Source organism: Xiphophorus hellerii, chromosome 3 (assembly GCF_003331165.1).
Source record: "Xiphophorus hellerii strain 12219 chromosome 3, Xiphophorus_hellerii-4.1, whole genome shotgun sequence".
NCBI lineage: Eukaryota > Metazoa > Chordata > Actinopteri > Cyprinodontiformes > Poeciliidae > Xiphophorus > Xiphophorus hellerii.
The window spans coordinates 22905394-22926439 of NC_045674.1; the positions used below are offsets into that span (position 1 = coordinate 22905394).

At 38.4% G+C, this 21046-nt stretch overlaps 2 protein-coding genes across 3 annotated transcripts in view; one reads left to right on the plus strand and one right to left on the minus strand.

The window, feature by feature from the left end:
• Nucleotides 1-11286, plus strand: part of adcy2a (adenylate cyclase 2a) — a 33501-nt gene extending 22215 nt beyond the window's left edge. The window contains exons 17-25 of one of the 2 annotated variants that reach the window (XM_032558386.1): nt 739-858; nt 985-1169; nt 3418-3502; nt 5012-5170; nt 5341-5538; nt 5656-5766; nt 5866-5980; nt 8079-8203; nt 9702-11286. In XM_032558386.1, the coding sequence (XP_032414277.1) occupies nt 739-858; nt 985-1169; nt 3418-3502; nt 5012-5170; nt 5341-5538; nt 5656-5766; nt 5866-5980; nt 8079-8203; nt 9702-9854 (1251 nt within the window). In that variant the 3' untranslated portion in view covers nt 9855-11286. The remainder of the gene's footprint in view (nt 1-738; nt 859-984; nt 1170-3417; nt 3503-5011; nt 5171-5340; nt 5539-5655; nt 5767-5865; nt 5981-8078; nt 8204-9701) is intronic. The other variant, XM_032558387.1, reaches the window with a different exon arrangement.
• A 524-nt stretch (nt 11287-11810) lies between these two features.
• Nucleotides 11811-21046, minus strand: part of dnah5 (dynein, axonemal, heavy chain 5) — an 88880-nt gene continuing 79644 nt past the window's right edge. The window contains exons 82-87 of the mRNA XM_032558388.1: nt 20831-21034; nt 19222-19437; nt 18030-18242; nt 16787-16939; nt 14313-14544; nt 11811-12321 (exon numbers count right to left, since the gene is read on the minus strand). Of these exons, the coding sequence (XP_032414279.1) occupies nt 12170-12321; nt 14313-14544; nt 16787-16939; nt 18030-18242; nt 19222-19437; nt 20831-21034 (1170 nt within the window). The 3' untranslated portion in view covers nt 11811-12169. The remainder of the gene's footprint in view (nt 12322-14312; nt 14545-16786; nt 16940-18029; nt 18243-19221; nt 19438-20830; nt 21035-21046) is intronic.

The following is a 21046-nucleotide window of genomic DNA, read 5'->3' on the forward strand; positions in this document are numbered from 1 at the left end:
GCACCAGTCTTAAACACATCGCTCTTTTTTTGTGTGACTCAAATAATATTAGAGCGGAATGGAATTAATGTTTTATGCGTGATTTAAATAGACAGATTTTGTTGTTATAGCTTTTTAAAAAATAAGCACATTTCCCTTTAAAAATATATATTCATGAGTACTATATTTTCACTCCCCCTATCCACATTGGCCTTATTTTCCAACACTGATAAGAAGACAATATATAGCACGTTTATTGTTCATTGCTCATTAATTTATAGGTGTGTCTGATTGTGTTTTATTTTTATGGAGACTAGAGACAAATACATAAAGTCTGAGATGAAGGGGGAAGCAGTAGCCTGAGGCGTGAGACGGGGCTGGCTGTGTGATAAAGCATGGTGTCAAGACCCTGGGTTAGGCCTTCACACAAATCGATTCCAGAGATTATAATCGTGTTTTGCGTCTGACACGGGTCAGACGCTCAGGGCGGATGAACCAAATTATCTACCCTTTGCTCAGTGGGACAGCAATCCTTGTTTTATCCTGCAGGTTCCCATTGATGGACATCAGTGAATGGTTGTCACAATTGGCCTCTAACAAGATTGTATTTTCGTCCTGCGAGTCTTAATTCTGGCTTGTTCTTCTTATACACATACTGACGAGAAAAGCACACAGATGAACTGTTTTATTGTCTGTTATTTTTTTAAAAACTTTTGCAAGGAAGCAATAATATATTTTTAATGTTTGATTTTCATCTAGTTCTTTTTGGAAGACGACATATCACCTCCAGTTTTGCTTTACAACTCCTCTAATGAAACTCTGCTTTACCCTACTGGGCAGCTCATACACTTCTCGGGCAAAAACAATTATTACCTCCCTGTAAGTGTGTACAAATCAATTTTTATGAGAATAATGGTCATTGTTTCCCTATTTCTTGCTTTCATTATTTTCATTATGCTGGAATTAATCTCCATCTCTGTCCGTCAAACCCTCTGTGCTGTTCAGTATTTAATTTACAGTTGCATCCTGGGCCTGATCTCTTGCTCGGTGTTTCTGAGGATAAACTATGTGCTGAAGATGATTATAATGTTGACCGCAGTGGTGATCTACAACATTATTATTCTACAAACACATGCCTCTCTGCTGGATGAATATAGCAGATTCCTGTACAAGACTGAAAGCCTTGACAGGTAGGTGGAAGGAATGTATGTGAGGGAATCATTAGCAGGCAAAGCAACAAACTTCTGTCTGTTGCACACCTCATTACATAAGCCTCATTATGGAAAGAAATGGCTCTAGTACAAGGTTCATTATGTTCTGTTAATAGCAATAGAAACCACATAAAAATTAGAGGTAGATATCAGGCGAAACCACATTAAAAGCAAACCAAACATTTCACCAAATTATTGATCCGGCGAGTCTTGATCTGAGTGTTTTGTACTGTGAGTTGGAGACTGGTGGGTTTAAACACGTCTACAAAATGTAAAGCTCTGGAAGAAACCTTCTGAGTCTCGGTGAAAATTTCAATTTATGTACGCCAGCTGGATATCAAGCACACGTTGGCATCTCTCTGCAGTGATTAAATGGGAATTAAGACCAAGTGACATACTGCAGGCATTCATTATAGGTGAATGTATCACACTCCCATTTTACTCATTTCATGCGTTTTAAAGTGTCAGAGTGCATCAGGAAATTGGTTGCTTCTAAAGGCTAGCTGAACAGTGCACTACTTATGAATGAAACTAGTTATGACAATGTATATTGTTTCCTATACTTTGGATGAACGGTGTAAAAGTTGGTGTATTGTCATGGTACATTACCTTAACCATAATTCCACCATTTAATTTATTTCTACAAATGAAAGTTAATTACTCCGTCTAAAGTGTAGGAGGTTCCCCCAAGTTGTGAAACCCCCTGAATTATTCAAAGAGCTGCTTCAATTATTCAGCATGTTGATGTCAGCAAATCTTCATCAGTGCTGACAGAGTGTCTGCATAGTGTAGCTTGAGATGCGGTTGTGTTATTATTGAATTAATGCAGCAGGATTTGAGTGACACTTGTTTATGTTCTGTTGGAATATATGTGCAGAATGTACAGGATCTCTCTCTTTTTTTATATACATGTGGCAGCCTGGCTTAACAGGTGATGATGCTGCATATGGTACGGCTTCAGATTTACAGAAGGGTGATGCTGCAGCTTCATTTACCCAATAGGTCATTTACCCAGTAGGTAGATAATTTCCCGATTCCATCAAAATACAAAGAAAATGCCCAGTGGAGTACCTGGGAGTGCTAATGAATAAAGATGGATGTGAAGTTCTCATATTGAGGTGGCTGACATTATTGTCATGAGATATGGCAATATTTGTCGTTCAGTCCCTTAGGAAATCCCGCTGGAGAATTAAAAAAGAAAAAAAAAATTATTAATCTTGCATGTATATATTGATCGGATGACTTACCTTATTAATGTGGCGCAAACTTGAACAGATTCTCCCATTTTGGAAAATATGACTTGAGAGATGCCATGATTCATAAAAAGCCAGGGAGTTGATGAAGACCTAACTCAACCAAATTTGAATAACTCCCATTTCTGTAGATGTTGAATGTATCTTCTTTGCTATCTTCTGAATAGCCTTCATGTTTAAGGTTCCTTTAGTTTTTCAGCATTACAATTTCAGCATATATGTGCAACTCCATGTATGTTGTTCTTTTTTCACTTATGGTGCAATTTCTTACATAACATGATAGGAGTTGTTATGGTTTTAGTGGTTTATATTTCAGTTTTTCAAACACATAAGCGGTTTTAGAATTGAACATGCCAGGCGTAAAAACATATTATAAAAGCCTTGGCCTCACTTTAGCTGAAATGCACCAAAGTAACAACTGTCTGTTATTGTGTCCTTGTCATGAGCTGATTAGCGATTTTGACTGCTAGTCAGCTCACATTTTTTCATTTATATTGTAAAAAGGAGTGAACTGATTGGGCTATGCTGTTTTTCAAGATTTCTGGGAAGCTGAGAGTTAGATTGGAACAGGAATTCCCAAATGATACAAGATATGTTTGCATTAATAAAGATGCAGTAGTGCTCTGTTGGAACTTCATCACATGTTTTGAGTTGTTTTGATTTTGAGAAATAGCTGTGGTGAGCGACCGTGCACCATTACAGCGGAAAGCTGTCACTAAAATCTCAATAGTAAACAAGCTCTTGTCACAGCAAAGCAGAATTGACAGTCAAGACTGAGTGACAGCTTAAAATAAAATGGTCTGCTAACCATTCATGAAGTGCGTCAGTGGTGATTGTGATCTTGTAATTAGCTTAGTCTCATAATTTTCTCTTTTAATTTTTCACTCACTCTTTAATAATCTGTTTTCATTCATTAGCTTTGCCATTGTCTGCAAACGGTCTAACAAATACAATGTTTTTCTTTGCTCATAAAGACCAGGAGTTCTCAAGGACCTGAAGACCATGGGCTCTATCTCTCTCTTCATCTTCTTCATCACACTGCTAGTTCTTGCTAGACAGGTAAACTTTGATTTGATTTAAATGATCCGATGCTCAGCTGATGCACAGCTTTCAAAACATGTCCAAAAATACACCTGCACCTTTTTTGTGTGTACTTGTTTCTTTATGCAACTAAGCTTGTTTCAGTCTAAAAACATTTTTCTCGTTTTCTTTCAATCCATTCTTCCTGCTCTGTGCTCCGTAGGCTGCCTATTCCAAATATAGCTTTGCCTCCCTAAATCCCTTTCTGCATTACTCCATTGTTTTCCTTAGTCAGACTATTTTTATTTAAATGTTCAGAATTACCCACGCACAAAGTTAATGAGGCCCCTGGTTCTTTTCCTTTTACTTTTTAAGACACACAAATTAAGTTGTTTGCCTAATTACAATCTATGGGATAGTTTGTCATAATTGTTCAGCTTCTTCCAGAACATCAGGCAAACAAGTCATAAAATTAAATCAGAAAATCATTCATCACAATGCACAACAACTTATTTTTGCCTAATTACTCCGTCACAGAGTCTGCCGTACCCAGGATCCATCAACTGTACTAGATTTCAAATTTCAAACCAGAGATGGGACTAAGGATGCTTTCAGAGTATCCTTATTGTTTGATGTATTAATACTGGGTAAAACATTAGAACATTAGCATTCCTGTGGATTCTAGAGGCTTTAGTTTCCTTCAAAGATACTGTATGCCACCAGGTTTCAGAGAGCTACACAAAAGTAACCACCTGATTTTTCTTTTATTTATTTTCACAATGTGTCATGTTACAAAGTTTTTTTTTGTTGTTTTTTTTTTTTTACCAGAATAATGTGGGGTAATGTAAAAAATTACCACAAAATAGTACGTAATTGCGAAGAGTAAAAGACATGATAGATGGATTTATTTTTTTATCTCAAAGCATGGCTAGCATTTGTATTTATACCATTTGGAGTCAATACTACGTTTTTTGTCTTTTTGGATTAGTGCGGGCTTTGCATCTTTATAGACTGAAATGTGTACTAATTGAAATAAATCAGATATTCTAGATAGTTTGGATAGAGACCATATCCATCAGAGACCATCAGTTATTAAGTTTTGAACTTAGCTCATTCCTCTGTTTTAATTATAAAAACTATTATTTTCAATTAAATATTCAATCTGTGATTACAAATATGTGCCCCTTGTTGTTGCATCATATTTAGCTGTAAATGTTTCAAGTGCAGAAGACTTGACTACATACATTATTCCGACCAGAGAACATCACACACTGAGTGTGTCCTTTATTGGATTCCTTACACTCAGCCTCACATCATTAAAAAGACTTTTTGAAGCGATAACAGATCATTCAAACAAAGCTCCATTGATTACTGCTTCCACTGTGATTGTTTTTCTAATGGCAGAACGGAAACTGATTTGTTTGTGCTTGTTTGTCTTCAGTGTTGCTGTCCACATTTATGTCAGATTTTTGTTTTTTCTGTGCTTCCTGGAAGCAAGCTTTACAGCTGTACCTCCAGTCTCTTCACCTCTGTGTCCTCTTGTAACAGAATGAATATTACTGTAGGTTGGACTTTCTCTGGAAGAACAAGTTTAAGAGAGAATGTGAGGAAATAGAAACAATGGAGAACCTCAACCGGGTTTTGCTCGAGAACGTCCTGCCTGCACACGTCGCAGAACACTTTTTGGCTCGCAACTGGAAAAATGAGGTTGGCATTTCTCTTCCTATTTGTACAATATATTTCTATCATGACAAACATGCAAACTGTTCACCACTTCTATGCAACCCATCCTAAGATTAAGTTCTTCTCTTTTTTTCCCCCCACAATGTTTCTTAAAAAACTTGTGCATTTGCTTGAAAAATCTTTTTACCCGACAGACAAAACACAGAGAAATTGACAACTTGTGCAACTCATCCGTTATCCTGCAGGATCTGTACCACCAGTCCTATGAGGTGGTGTGCGTCATGTTTGCCTCTATCCCAGACTTTAAAGAATTCTACACTGAATCTGATGTCAACAAGGAGGGATTAGAGTGTCTCAGGCTTCTCAATGAAATCATTGCTGACTTTGATGAGGTAAATTAGCATCGGTTAGAATTTCCATAACGTATGCCTCATGGGTGTGATCATGTGATTTGAACAAATGTTTTTTCTTTTATTTGTTAATATTTCATAGTTTCTTTTTTTGTGCAGCTCCTTTCCAAGCCTAAATTTAGTGGGGTCGAGAAGATAAAGACCATCGGCAGCACTTATATGGCAGCTACTGGACTGAATACATCGTCTGTGACAGAGTACACTACCCAGGTAGACAACTTCTGTTTAATTCTTATGTTGTTTACATGACTGCTATTAAACATGTTGCTCTACAGTACAAAGCATAGTGTAAGTGGCGTTTTCTTGCAGGAGGATGACAGACAGTATATGCACTTAGGAACTATGGTGGAGTTTGCATTTGCCTTGGTGGGGAAGTTGGATGTCATCAACAGACACTCATTCAATGACTTTAAACTCAGAGTTGGTGAGTATCGCAAAGAATAAAATAAAGACTGTGTGAAGTAGGCTAAATGGAGGTAAATGTCAATAAATTAAAATAACATTAAAAGTTTGTTTATTTCTGTAGCTCAGTTCAAAACGTATCTCAAAAGATACACATGGGGGGATATATTTCAAGTGTTTCATTTATTATAATTTGATGACTATAAACTATACAGGGGAAAAAAACAGAAAAAAAGCTTAGTTTCTCCAAAAGTTTTAATATTACTTAAGACCAGTATTAAAAGATTTATCTCCAAACACAGAAATGGTATGGTCTCTACAGGAAGACCGCTGGTCCAGCAGTTGTCCAGCTGACGGTCATTCACACTCTCCACAAGGAGGGTAAGACAGGAGGAGCAATTGTTGAAGAAACTGACTCGTCAGTGTACTGTGTGTAACCATAACAGTGGAAAGTTAATTGGGGGGAAAAAATCTGGTGGAAAAAGGTGCACAAGCGACAGGGATAAAAACCCTGAGAGGACTGAGATTGTTCAGCAATGTCTAAAAATAAGAACTTTGAGGAAAGGTATGGACTGCACCTGTAATCAATGGTTCAAGAACCACGTCAGATCGATGAATCCAATGTATTACAACTGTCGCTTTCCTCTTGCTGAGCCTCTTGTAGCAAGAAACAACAATATTGTCTTACCATAGAGGTGGTATGGGGGGCAGTCGAGTCTTTTTTGGGTGAAAACAAATTTTCTATCTCACTAAATGAAAATCAAGATCCCAACGTCTTGAGGATTTTTATTGCTCTTGGGTAATATTTTGACAAACTGGAATAAATGCTTGAAATATATTACGGTTTGACTTTAGGTACTTAACCCTCCCGCAGTCTTAAGAGACAGGGAGGCATTTGGACCTCATGAGCTTTTTACCCTGTGCGTGGTTCAGTGAGGTCGCACTGACCCCATGTGTGCTTTTACAAGTTTTTTATTATGTGGTTTTGGGAACTGACAATATGACGGGACACCCCCACTCCACCTTCACACTGTGTAACCATGACATCTACTGCGGTTCTCCTGAGTGTCGATGTAAGAACACTGTCGATGTAAGGGTTAAGTAACTTTTTGATGTTCTTCCTTAAGTTGCACCTGTATTTGTTTTTTCTGTCCCACTGCTGTTCCTAAAAGTCATAGTAACTTCAGCGCAATTTAATCATTTTTTTCAGACATGACCAGTAAAATATCACATAACATTGATTCTAGATGAGATTGATATAGAAAGGTTAGGGGAGCTTTACAAGTACTGTCTTTTCTGCTCAACCTAAGATGTGTTCAAAAGAATCCGTTTAAACTTAAACTTGCTATTGTGTACACTCCAATGCACCAAATGGTAAATGTCAAGGAAAAGTATTTTTACCCCCTTCCTATCCTGCCGAAATAGCTAATGTCTCTGCAGTGATCATACACTAAACACCACTGTTCTGAAAAAGTCATGGTCTTGGTCGGGAAGGGAGGCACGTCCAAGCTCCCTGCGAGCAGTTAAGACTTAGTTTGCTACTTCCAACACGGCTTTGCAGGTCTCCGCATGAGATGCTCCATTAACTCAGCAGTGTGCAAGTGTGTGACTGGATGACTGTATATCCCTGCTGCTTCCAGACTGGACCTAACAACCCCCATGAGGAAAGAATACTTGTCTTGCTACTCTGGACGTTTTCAAAGCCAATGGTTGGATGCCTTTTTACATGTGTACGCTGTCTGTTTCCCACAAATCTGGGTACAGTCTTTAATTTGCATGAAAAGCTCGAGCTGAGGGTCTAATAGTGTTGGGGATTAAGGGCTCTGCTGTGCTTAGCTTCCAATGTTGTGAAAAAATCTTGTGAAAAGCTTTGTTTCTTATCACAGCAGAGGGTTTTCTTTTTTTCAAACTACTCTCAGTAGACCTATAATACTACTTAAACAAGATGATGAGATCCAGAGTAAAACAGACCAAATGTATGTTTTCTGGACAGGAAATTACAAAGAAATAAAGCATATGTGACAAAAATACAAGCTAACAATACATATTTTTGTTATTCTTGAGAAATATGATAAATTAAGATGTATCTTAGGAGCTGATTTTGCCTCGTTCTCAATCAGGCATTAACCACGGTCCGGTGATTGCTGGAGTCATTGGAGCTCAGAAACCACAGTATGATATCTGGGGAAACACAGTAAATGTAGCCAGCAGAATGGAAAGCACTGGAGTCCTGGGGAAAATACAGGTGAGTGACATGAACTGGCTTCTTTCGTTTATCTTTAACTTTCGTACCATGTTAGTCTGAAATATCACATTTAAAAGTGATCACAACTTGCCTTCAATTCCTTAGTTTTACATACAAATTAGGTACATACAGTACAGACCAAAAGTTTGGACACACCTTCTCATTGAATTCAATGAGAAGGTGTGTCCAAACTTTTGGTCTGAACTGAGTACAGACCAAAGGTTTGGACACACAATTGTGTCCAAACTTTTGGACACAATGTTTGGACGCACAATTGTGTCCAAACTTTTGGTCTGTACTGTAGGTAGAACGATATGTACAGCATGTCAAAAAAAAAATGCTATGGAGTAAAAAAACTAAACATTTGTTTCTCTAGAAAATAAGGGTGTAAAAAACAGTTAATAGTAATAAGATGCACCTACATACAGGATTCCTTCACATTCCATGTTAAAATTCCATAGTTTTACAGACTGTCTATTTTTAGGGATCAGATCTATTTTTCCATACTAATCTAAACCTGAAAAAAGAGTAAACCAAATGTCCAGATGGTACAGAAACACTGTAAATCAAAATAGCAATAAAATGCACTCCAAAATAGGATCAAAACCAATGTTAGAATTTTGAAAGTAAATTTACATTTACATTTAACAAAGTTAGTGCATTTAAAAAAAAAGGACTGACATGTTGATAAGACTTTGTCCCGCCACATGTGTGGTTTATAGCAGAAAGGACATCTTATCATCTCCACATCCCCCGACACCTTAAAATCTTATACTGGCATCTTGTCTAGGCACCGATAAGGTGGAATGTTTTTCCATCACACGGCATGTTGCTGCTGCCACCATCTAGTCTTCGGAGAGATGCATTATACTTCCCAGCTTGCACACATTCAATATAGCCATCTGTTGTGCAGTGCAGCACAAATGCAGTCCTCCTGATTTTCTTCTGGTAAATAGCTGCTGATATTTACAGATAAGAGATAATATAAAAAAAGTGCTGTGAATTTTCCAGGTAAGCTTCCCCTCTTTCATTTTAACAATGTTACCTCATTTCAAAACCCGCAGAAAACATTTTTCATTTTTGTTTATGAATCTTATGAATCGTGGTCTTTATTGTGCCATAAGCTGCTGTTTTTTTTAAAACATGAAAATTTCATTGTTCTCTTTTTGCACAGTTTGCTGTGTAGACATATAGTTTTATGAATACGTTGTGAAACACACTGTGATCTCTTCTCCCTTCCCTCTAATAACAAATGTAAATATGAAACCAATATTGTTTGCAATTTACTTAAGCACAATATGCAGATACTGTATGTGTATATACATATTTGTACAATAAATAATCCCAATCTGGTCTTTAAAGTGCAACAGAAGAAGTGCCATGCAAATGTACTTTTCACAAAACTCAAAAAGAGGTAGACCCCGATGCTTCCGGAGGAATGTAATCCAGTCATGTAAAATGAGCAAAACAGCCTTGACTCATGTGGTTCTCCCTCTAGGTGACGGACGAGACAAGTCACGTCCTTCATAATCTGGGCTACATGTGCTCTTGCAGAGGGATCATCAATGTCAAAGGCAAAGGAGAGCTCAAAACCTTCTTTGTGCACACAGAGATGACGCGCTCACTGTCCCAAGGGAATATTATGCCGTAAGACTGAATCTTACGGCGGAGGTACAACCAAAAGTCTTTGATCGGTGACTGAGGAACTGTCTTCGAAGAGCTTTGGTAATAAAAACAAGTGCGACTCAGGAAGAAATCTGACTGACAAGAAGGAAAAACAGATTTTACCATCACTTCGCAAAATAACTATGCCACAGATCTAGTATTCATTTAGTCCTTTCCGTAACAGTACAGCAATTATGTTGGACAGCAATTATGTGGGAAACACTACGATTATAATGCAATTTGAATGTCACAGCTGAAAAGTATTCAGGCTTAATGAAAAAGAAAAGTTCCAGACTTTCCGAATCAGTAATTGCGTAGCTATGCGACGCTTGTTGCAACCCCTGCATTGATGCCAGCTGCACCACAGCAAGTCTCACTTTTCAGGGAACGGGACACTCGGGGTTGCAGAATAACATGCTTGGAAAACTCCAAAGCACTTTCACAGAAAATGTATCAGCAGAATTTCTAAAGGACCGATGGCACCACAAACACCGGCTTGTCGCTGGTGTTATGAATGTAAGTTTGTGCTCCTCATAGAAGTATTTTGAAATACTACAAATCAAGCATAAAAAAAACAGCAGAAGTCCACTTCAAGGATGAGGCTTGTCTTTAAACAGAAGGCGGCGACATGGTTTACAATGGATACTTCAGAAATCTGTTAAAACCACAAAGTCTTGGATGTATCCTAAAGACTGTCCAGAATATTGTCCAGAATATTTTGAAATAGTCTGCACTCCAATCATCTTGTCTGCATTATCCAAAGTGTATTTGTCAACTCCTGCTGAAAGCAGGGGAGTTTGAGGCCAGATGCATAACAGTTTGTGAGAAACACAGAAATTGTACATTTTCTGTTACTTCCAGGCAGTTGTTGAGAATATGCTTAACAGTTGTACATGTTTCCCCATCCAGCTGAATGTAGATTACAATTCAAACTGAGAACTAAAGCATGCAGAATTTTTGTAACACTGACCATATAAATCTGCCAAAAAAATTGATATTTTGCTGCCACTGTTAAACGTTCAAGTTAATGTGGCCGAGATGTTGATCGATGCATACTAGTTTTTGAAGTGAATGATGGGGAAGAATGGGCAGAATGTACCTTTTGAAACCAAACAGGAGTTGTGAAAGTTAACAGTGCTTTTCTGTTTTAATACACTTTTATGCTCCTGGCCTCTATTGCATAGACCTGAGCCAAACAAACTCAAAGAATTTCAGAAAAATTCTAATTATTTCAGTGTAAATATTTTAGTTTTGAGTAGTTAAAGCCTGATTTATGTACAGGATAGGTTTAGTGTGTACGGTTGCTTTGTAAGAAAAGATACAAAATATTCTTAAAAAAAGGTTTTTTTTTTGTTCGTTTTTGGATGATGCCATTGTTATTTTTTGTAAAAACCTCAATAAAGTTTCTATGTAATTTAGTTCATCTAAGCTCTTAAATTCTTGTAGCCTTCTTAGATCCTTGACAGGATTGTGCTGCACTTACAAGTAATGGCAGAATAGCGTAAATAATCCCAGCATCCTGCACTGATGCATCTTGTTCACTCGAAGCAGGCTGCACCAGAGGGTGACATCAACATAAAAACTTCCTGGTCTACCTTTTGAATGCAGTGAACACTTGACACGATGAGTCTAAACTCATCAGGGTCGTAACTAAATCTTTCTGTAAAGCTTTTTTTTTTTTTTTTTAATCTAGAGCTCATTTCACAACGTCAATACGATCTGAAATAGAGACAGTAAAAGTAGGCACATTGACATTTCCCCCTTCTATTGACATAAACAGAAATTATGTAATAAGTTGTATAACCAGCACAGACGTCATATCCCCAGCTAACGACATCTTAAAATCACACTATTTATCACCTCATGTTCACATCTGATCCTCAAACACCACAGCTGTAGCCGACACTGAGTCCTTTCCCTTTATGAAAACGCTGAATGCAGGTAAACGTTTGTGCCACATTTAATGCACTCATGGTTTTATTTGAAAGTGACATCCAAACTCTACATACTTACTGCACTAAACAATTTCGAGTCATTTAAAATAGGACAACTATCAGGACCTGATGTATTTTTTCTAAATCTTTAATATTAAAGGCATCTTACTACAAAATTCCCAACAACATGATGTATCTCTAAATAGAAAATCAAACTTAAAAGGGACTTTAGAAGAACATTTTTCTACTGAATGCCTAAAAACTTTACACTTCATTATTTATGGTTAATCCTATTGAGACACGGGGTCTTGTTTCTATAGGTGACTGGTTTTATGAAGTTGATATGTTGCGTGTTTACGTAAATAAATCATTTAACGTCACAGAGCAGAGCCACGCCCCTGAGGATCCAGTGTTCTGGATGCAGGGAAGTTTTCAGGTCCACAGCTGCGATGTAATTTATGTCTGTCCTTACCGGCTTCTTGTAAATTGGACAGGAATAGAGGCGTGAATCCTTCACACCTGCAACACAGAGCAGAAAAAAAAAATGCAATTCAACAGTTTTCTGGAAAGGGAGCAGCAGCTGGTAAAACGTTCTCTCTTAATTAAAGATATTTTAAGTGGAAGTTTCAGAAACTGATGTGTTGCACCAAAGACATCCAGCTGTGTTTGACACCACATCTGTTTTTTATGAAACTAACCAACAAGATAACTCAAATTAGGACAACATAGTTATTTCCTTTTCAGCAGCAGTTTGTTTACTGCTTTTTTGGACTGCAAGTTTGTGCTTCATTACTTATTTGTCATAATGTAAAAAAAAGTTAGAGGTTGCCTTGAGTGTCCCTCATCAACTCTTTCTTAAGCTGCTACAGACTGACGAAGCTAAGTAGTTCAGCAAACTGGAAAAGCTTCAAAACGGCTGAATATTTTTAGGTAAAACACCTTTATGAATGTTGATATAAAGTATTGTTTTAATCTCGATGCTTCTTGGCACACAAACTGTCGAGTTATTTTTTTATATACTGGCGAGAAAATTTACAAAAACATTTTCGGTCATTCTGTGTTATGTAATCCTGTGTGCAATTTCTAAAACCTAAATTAACAAGGAAATTGTTTCATCAAGATCTTCGGTAAAGGATTAGGGCAAAACGGGGCATAATTGTGAACAGGAAAGAAAAAAAGATCCATGGTTTTGAGTTCTTTCTTTTTTTCTGTGAAGACCTTTTAAGAGTTTTCTTAGAGAACATTAGTGAACAAATAATTTTACAAAGACAGAAGTACACACAAGACAGGTCAAGGAAAAATATGTGGAGTCTTGGGCATCCACTAAACTAACAGAGCGGTTAAAAACAGCATTAATCAGAGAGACAGCCAAGGGCCCCATGGTAATTCAAACATCCACATCCCAGGTGGAAGAATCTGTTACCAGGACTACTGTTAAATGGGCATTCCCCAAATCTGGCCTTTTTTGAAAGACTGAAAAGAAGAGGGCTAAAAGAAAGCCATGAGAAGTCCTTTGCACTTCCCCTTAAGCCATGTAGGAAACAAAGCAAAACAGCTGGAGGAAAGGTTGTCTGGCCAGCAGAGCCCAAAATAGAACTTGACCTACATGCAAAACGCTGAAGAAAAACAACCACTGTATACAGCATAAAGCTCAGCATACCGTCATGCCCATGGCGCAACATGAGCATGACGGAGTCATGCTGTGGGGTTGAAATAATATTAAATCATTAGAAGAACCTTAAAAAGCTGCAGATTGGAAACTGGAGTGGAGATTCACCTTCCAACAACACAGCAATCCTAAAGCTACTGTAACCAAGGCTACGGTTAAATGTTTAGATGAAAGCATATTTATCTATTCAGCTGTATTAGTTGTTAAAGTCAAATTTCAGATCCAAGTCAAATCAAATACCACTAAGATACATTGAACTTTATAGTTAGGTTCAGCAACAACACAAAATACACAACATAATGATGGCAGTGCTATAAGACAATCATGTTGAGACTGATTTTATGTTATTTGGAAAATGGGTAAAATGTTCCCAAAATAATGACTTCATTTTCTCCTCAGTTTGTAAGCTTACTGGCAACATTTCATGTCATTGTAACGATGGGTTTACAGCCCCTCCTGCACTGCATACAGTCAGCTTGATTGCTGTAACAATGATAAGGTAGCTGATGTCAGTGTAAAAACAAGGAGCAAAAAGTTTACCACTGAATGATCAGAATTATTTATCTTTCAGTGGCTGTAAGATGTTGCTGCACCCTGGCCTTATCTTGAGCAAATACTGTGGCACAAACCGCTGGAAGTGTATCCCCCAACATCATAAACAACATTAAGTCTGCTTGACATTTAAAGGCTGCATGTATCCAGTCACTGTGTGGGATGAACATCATGAGGAGAATTCAAGATGCTCTTATGGTAGGCAGGATTAAGGCTTATGCATCAATTCTGCCCCCCCTCCTGCAGCCTGACCCGCCTCTTTGTAGTGACGTTTAATTGGAAACCTTACCGTTATTCTCGGCGTACATCCTGATCACAGGCATCGTCTCAAAGAGGACTTTGGGCTTGGAGTCGACAAGTTTGCAGCCGCGCCGGTCCCAGCCGGCCCCCTCCAGGTAGAGGCCGTAAACGTACACTCCCTCTGCTGGTGGCTGGGTAATGTCATCCTTCATCCACTTGGTTACCTCGTTGCACAGCACCATGCGGTCCAGGGCCCAGCCTTTGTTGGCGCGAGTGATCTCCTGGGAGCGCATGAAGAAACAAATCTGCAGGTTAAGGTCTTAATGTTCCAGCTAAAGCACTGATTCAATTCAGATGGAAGGGCAGCAGTAAAGCTTTGAAAGTAGGACATAAAAATAAAGTATGTTGGAATCACTGTAATCTCGGAAGAAACGAAAAAAATAAGATATGAAAAATAATTTTGCGACTTTCATCACATATTGTACGTAAACTGATCAGCCTTTTCATGTAGTTTGTGTTTTCAGAGCTCCAATTTATCAACTAGAAGCCAGAAAAGGTGGCTGTTTTCAGGAGTTCACATTAGTCCTACAAATCTGCTCCCAGTAAAATGCAGACAGCTCCATCATCAATAACTCCCGTCTCTGAAGAGCTGGGGTTTTTCTTTGGTGCAGAAGGAAAAATAAACCAAAAGTCAGACGCAGAAGCCTGACACAAATACTAAATGATTTCAACTTCCTCCCACTGCAACCCTTAAAGAAAAATTTTTTAAAAAATAAATAAATTGACGTCGGCTCTCAAAACACAACTGAAAGTTCTGCGTTTTAGTTAATAAACAAGCAGGTGAAACTTGACATAATGGAAATCATTTGATTTTGTTAGCTGAATATCTCTGTGTTCAACATACAATTATTTGCCCAAAACTAGACATGAAGGTTGAAGCTTTTCCATATAACTGCTAATTGCTCCTTATTCTGGCCAGAACAGAATATTAGCAATCAGACTATCCTGAACAGTGAAATGTGTAGTTGTTCTTTTAAAGGAATCGATAAATTCCATGTATCCAACTTGAATCAGGTTTTGATAATAATATACGTAGCACAGTGCATTTTCTAAATTCAATTTGATTTTAAAAAATACTTTATTGATCTAAAAAGGAAATTAAATGTAACTCATTAATTCAAGGTTCTTCAAAGAGTTGTAGTTGATGATGCGGAGTGTGGGAAGGAAGGAGCTCCTGCAGCAGTCTGTATTACAGCAAATTAGACAAGGCCTCTGACTGAAGACAAGAGGGTGTCTATAATTGTCGTGATACATAATGCATATGAACTCTGTTTCTCATCTGTCAAAAAGAAATCAAATGTTCAATTGGCCTTTGACCTGCCTTTGGTGCTCAGGTTTAATTACTGAACACAATATTCAGCAACACTTTGTTAGATCATCATTAGCTCTGATTATAGCACACATTAGCATACTTTATTAATTTACAGTAAGCAAGAGAAAATTAATTATTAGATCTTTTCATATTTTCTAGCTGCATTTGAAAAAAACAAAAACAAAAAAAAAACACAAGTTCACAGTCCATCTATCTCAAGTTTGCTGGAAGGGAGTTCCAAAGTCTATTGATGTAAGAGCCCCATCACCTTTAGTTTTCAGCCTTGTTTGTGGCATACCCACAGGCTTTGGTCACAGGACCTCAGGGAACTGCTGGAGATGAGTGAACTTACGAGTTGTATCAGTTCCCGTCAGCATTTCATTTGTCACACAGAGAAGAGCTGTTTTTGTTAAAGGAGCTCTATGGAAACCTGAAATACATTGATCAAAAATGTTGCTTTCTTCCAGAGCAGCAGTTGGTAAGCTCAGCCACCTTCTCTAAAAATCAATTAAATTTAGTAATTGTAAATTACTAAATGTAATGTAGCAGAAATCCAAAATAAGATTTTAGTAAATCTCAATTTGTATTCCTACATTTTTCGCAAGAAAATGTCATTTCATGTCTGACAAAGTTGCATTTTAATGCAACCTTTGTCAGAGACTTGAAACTGTTACAATAATAAACTGAGAAAGTTAAAGGAAACTTGCTCGAAAACCAATGTTTAATGTCTGTAATGGTAACATTTCTCATTCAGTATTTTTCATTTTCATTGCTTTGTATTTAATCTTTTTTTGTTTGTTTTTTCATGCTGTGCTGAAATATAATTTCTAATCTGAATCTTGCATGAAGAATTGTAAACCTGATTAACCGTATTGGGAAAAAAAGACAGTAATCCCATAACAACAGGAGGCAGGAGTTTTAATGCGGTTCAAGCAGAGTTAACCATTGAAATTATTTCTCTGCTGCATTCATTTGCCACACATTAAGACAAATTGGAGTTCATACTTGCTTATCAGTGTTTGTGTGTGTAGCTGCACATATGTTTACTCATGTGTGTCATTGCGAATGTGTGCCCGCCTCTCCCTCTGTGCGCCATCTGGTCTCCTCCCTGGCAGAGGGTAAATAGGTGGGCTGCCTGGTGCCATGTGTACCTGTCTCATCGCTGTCAGGAAGCCCTGCGGGTTGAAGAAGCCTGTCATCCAGAAGCATTTGGGCCGGCCCTCAAAGATCCAAGCCTGAAACTGGCGGTTCCGCTCAAGCAGCTCTGTGAACCAGAACCCCAGGGTGCTGGAGGCCCACGATGCCTACAAGGAAAACAAACACGGGCAACAACATAATCAACATATTCCGGTGATATATTGAACACCTAAACAGGGTGGAGCAGAAAGAAATGGCGACCGAGTAAGCGAAACAAAACGACTTCGAGAAGAAAAACTCTCAGCTAGGAAGGAACTGAAGCCTAAAATACTCTATTTTCAAAGCATCAATAATAAGCATAATAAAGTGGCTTAATCATGAGTTGAAAGGAGAAAGAGTAGGACTGATGAGATTAATTGGGGTTGAGAATAAATAATCCTGTGTTTTCCTTCTATCTCTGTTAGCTAGTTGCTAAGCTAAATCTAAAGGAAATGACATGTTAGGAATTGCAAATGAGAGCTATGTTTAGAGGAAATGACACACTAGGGAACGCCCTCTTTTAGGGCGTAGCTTAGATAGAGGCTAACAAAGCAGAGCACAAACTGTTCTTGGATGCCATTTTGTCTTGCTAACTCCTAAAAGTGGCCTGAGAAATGGACCAGCTGTACTTTGGTATTAATAAATGGAATTCATGAATTTAACTCACTGACTCTTCTTTAACCCCATACATCAAGAACTCAGCATGGAGAACGGATAATTCTCTACACTGGCTTGTTGCTGAATCTGCCATACAAATAAACTTGACTTGCTGCTCTCTTTATACAGTACCCAATGTTCTCAGAAAATATTGTCATAATTTTGTAGAGTGGGAGAATCTAAATTATAAAACAAAACATGAATGAATCCCAATAGATGTGTGTTGTTCTTTAAAGTAAATTAGTCATTTTAAAACCAGCTTCGAATGAGAAAATGACTTGAGTCATAACAACAGGAAGTTACTACCATATATGGATGATGACGATGCTTCTGTTACAGCAACTTATGGCGGCATTTTAAATTGAGCATTTCATACGTTACATCATCATTCTGCGATATTCTAATCCATTTTCTTCCACATTCAGTTTGGTCATGACAGTGAAAACACAGTAAAGAAAGGAAACATAAAATCCTTATGTATGCCTTTTAAATTTTAAAAATGTTCAAATGATTAACAGTTTAAGGTTCAGCGTTGTTGGTTTGTACTCGGGGAACACAGACCTTCATCCAGCGTGCAGGAATGCGAGCATCATACATGCAGTCCAGGGCGTCCCGCAGGTTCTCGCTCATGATGATGGTGCCGTCGATTGCCAGCTTGAGGTCCACCAGAGTGTGCCGGACCAGAGCTATGATCCGCTGCATTCGATCAATCTCCTGGCGGAGGAAGATGTTCATGGGCTGAAAGGGCCCCATTTTCTGAAGACGCTCTCTCACCTGATTTAAAATGAGAGTCAAAGACAAAACAAGAAGAATGACAAAAGGTTCACACGTAATCTTAGTTTAAAATCTGTGACAAGACTTAAGATTTGATCTTTACAAATGCACTTCAGAGGAATGGCTATTAATTGTAGTTGAGATGTGCAAGGTTGGTAGATATGTCATGAAAATAACTTGCGACTGTAAATGCAGAGAAAGGTGGATCTCCTAAACAACTGATTCAGAAGGGCTAGATATAAATACACACTATACTTTTCAGATTTTTACTTGTTAATGTTAAAACCCATACAATTTTCCTTCCACTTCAAAGTTCAGTCTTGCATAAAATCCGATAAAATGTATTGAGCTTTTGGTTGTAATGAGATACCATTAGAAGTTTTCAAGGCGTATGAAAGCTTTTGAGAGTGACTGCATCGAATGGATAAGTATAAAAAAAGATCTAAGGTTCATGGGAAGATATAACGTTTATCTGTGAAACAAGAAAGCAAAATAATTTTTGGCAATTTGTGATTTCCATTAAAAATCTGCTCTCACAGATAAAGATATTTCTCTTAACACTTCTGCATCTCTCTGAACTTTACACGTTTATCTCCTTCAATTAAAAAAAACAAAAAAAACATGATATTTCTTCAGGTTGTCAACACCAGACTGGCTCAGTATTTTTTTTTCTCCTTGTGTACCTCTTCTCCGTGCAAGCAAGATCCTGAAAGTGCGAGAGACATGGTGTGTTGGTAAGCGACAGCGAAGCTTTGCACCTCGCTTGGGAGTCATAATCTCTCCTCACCTTTTCATGACAGAAAAGGAGAGGAACCTCAAAATAAAGCTGGGATCCAGCCGTATTCACAGCATCCCTCCCTGCCTCTGCCTGGCACCACGAGAGACACTCAGCCCAGCTTCCATGGTGAGAGGAACTGTGAACAACCGTGCCTAACCTCAATCATTTGCCTCGGGCTGTTCACAGAGCACACAAACATACTTCAAAAGGTACATAGTCAGGAGGCAGTTTCTCCAGCATGTCGTCAGCCAGTCTGGACACCGCCGCCTCTCTGGTCTCCCCTCCTCCCGATGAGCTGTCTTTTGGCTGAATGCTGAGGATGGCGTCCAGCACATCTTTCGCCTGTTTACTCTGAAAGGTTATGTCTGCATTCGGGTGGAGCCCAAACACCTGAGGCGTGTCGTAGGCTGGAAGACCCTGAAATATAGGAATGGAGTTTAATTAAGTAACTAAATTCCCTTAAGCTTTTTTCTCTTTAAGATTTAATAGATAGCATTCGAGTGTCCTATCGAGTGAGGAACCCAGAATCAGCATCTGATTGTGTGCCAATACATACTGCACCTGTCGACCCAGAACAAATTCACACTATATTGTTTTGTTTTCTTTTTGCCTTTTATATAAAAAATTTTTTTTATATCTCCTCCCCTTCTTTTTATCCCGAGGTTCACACAAACAACAAGCTGCAGACACTGAGCATGATCTCAGCAACACATGGTGTCACAAGCTGCTTTCTGTCCCCCTCCAGTGAGGATTCAGACAGTATAAGACATGGGTCAGTCACGCTATCCCTCCTGCAAAATGGTGAGTGTCTCTGACCAACTTGGAAGAGAGGCTGTTGAAGTGACAAGATCTCTCCCCCAGCTTCCTACAAACAGTCAAATGTGTTCAGTTGGCACCCAACCAAGCTGTGGCTCTGTGGTGATGCGCAGCCATACCATCCAAGTGCCTGTAGAAAAAGAAACATGCACTCTACAGGCTGGCACTCTGCGACTCCTTTTGTTCTTTTACCCAGAAATTAGTCTTAGATTAACCAAGTTCCTACAAACTTTGTTGCATCTTTACTGCCTTATTTATTTTCCTTCTTCACTACTTTCCTTATTATAATATGTGACACTACGATGCTTTTCTTCACTGATCTGAAGGGATGTACTGACTCTGTTCTGTCTGACAGGAGCAATCAATACCAATTTTCCAGCTGGCCTCATACGACAAATAACTTAATGATTTAAAGAGGTGTCCTCGCTGATTCAGCTTTCATTCAGACGCCTAAAATAAATCTCAGGGAAAACCGGGGTCTGACCTGCAAGCTTTGTCTAATGCTGCAACAACAGATTTACTTACAATTAGGGTAAAATGTAGAAATGACAATGCAAATGGTAATCCCTTCCGTTTGTACCTTGAATTTAGTGGTAATGCTCTTGTGCTCTTCTGGGAGACAGAAAAGTTGGAATTAAGTTTGTGTTTTTAGATGTCGTATCTATATGGTTTCTCCACGGTTGTGTTTATGTGTACGAGAGAACACAGTAGAGCATTTCAGAGTCTTTCAGTCTTCAGCATATATGACAATGAAGCTAGGTTAAATAAAATAAGCTTTAAAGCTGCTTTGTTTCACACAAAGACATGCATCTTGTCATATGTGCATACAATTACACAGTTATTTAATGTGACATAATCCACTTGAGTGATTATATCAGAAAAGGGAGAAGAACATAATCGTCCACAATGTGTTTGCCATCACAGACTGAAAATAACATTTTGTAGAAACGTTTTCAGTCACACACCACCATCATCTGTGTTTTTTTAGCATTACCTGGATGTAACTGAGATACTGGTCAACACTGGAGCATTTTGGGATGTTGTATCCCTTGTAGAAGTTAAAGGTGGGTCCAAACATTTCCTCACTGAACCAAACCCTGGCAAAGGTGTTCAGGAGGCGTTTGTCGAAGTCGTCAGTCACTCGGCCGCCGTATTGGATCTCTCCGATCATGTACTGTACTGTGCTCCATGATACACCCTGAGAAGATGT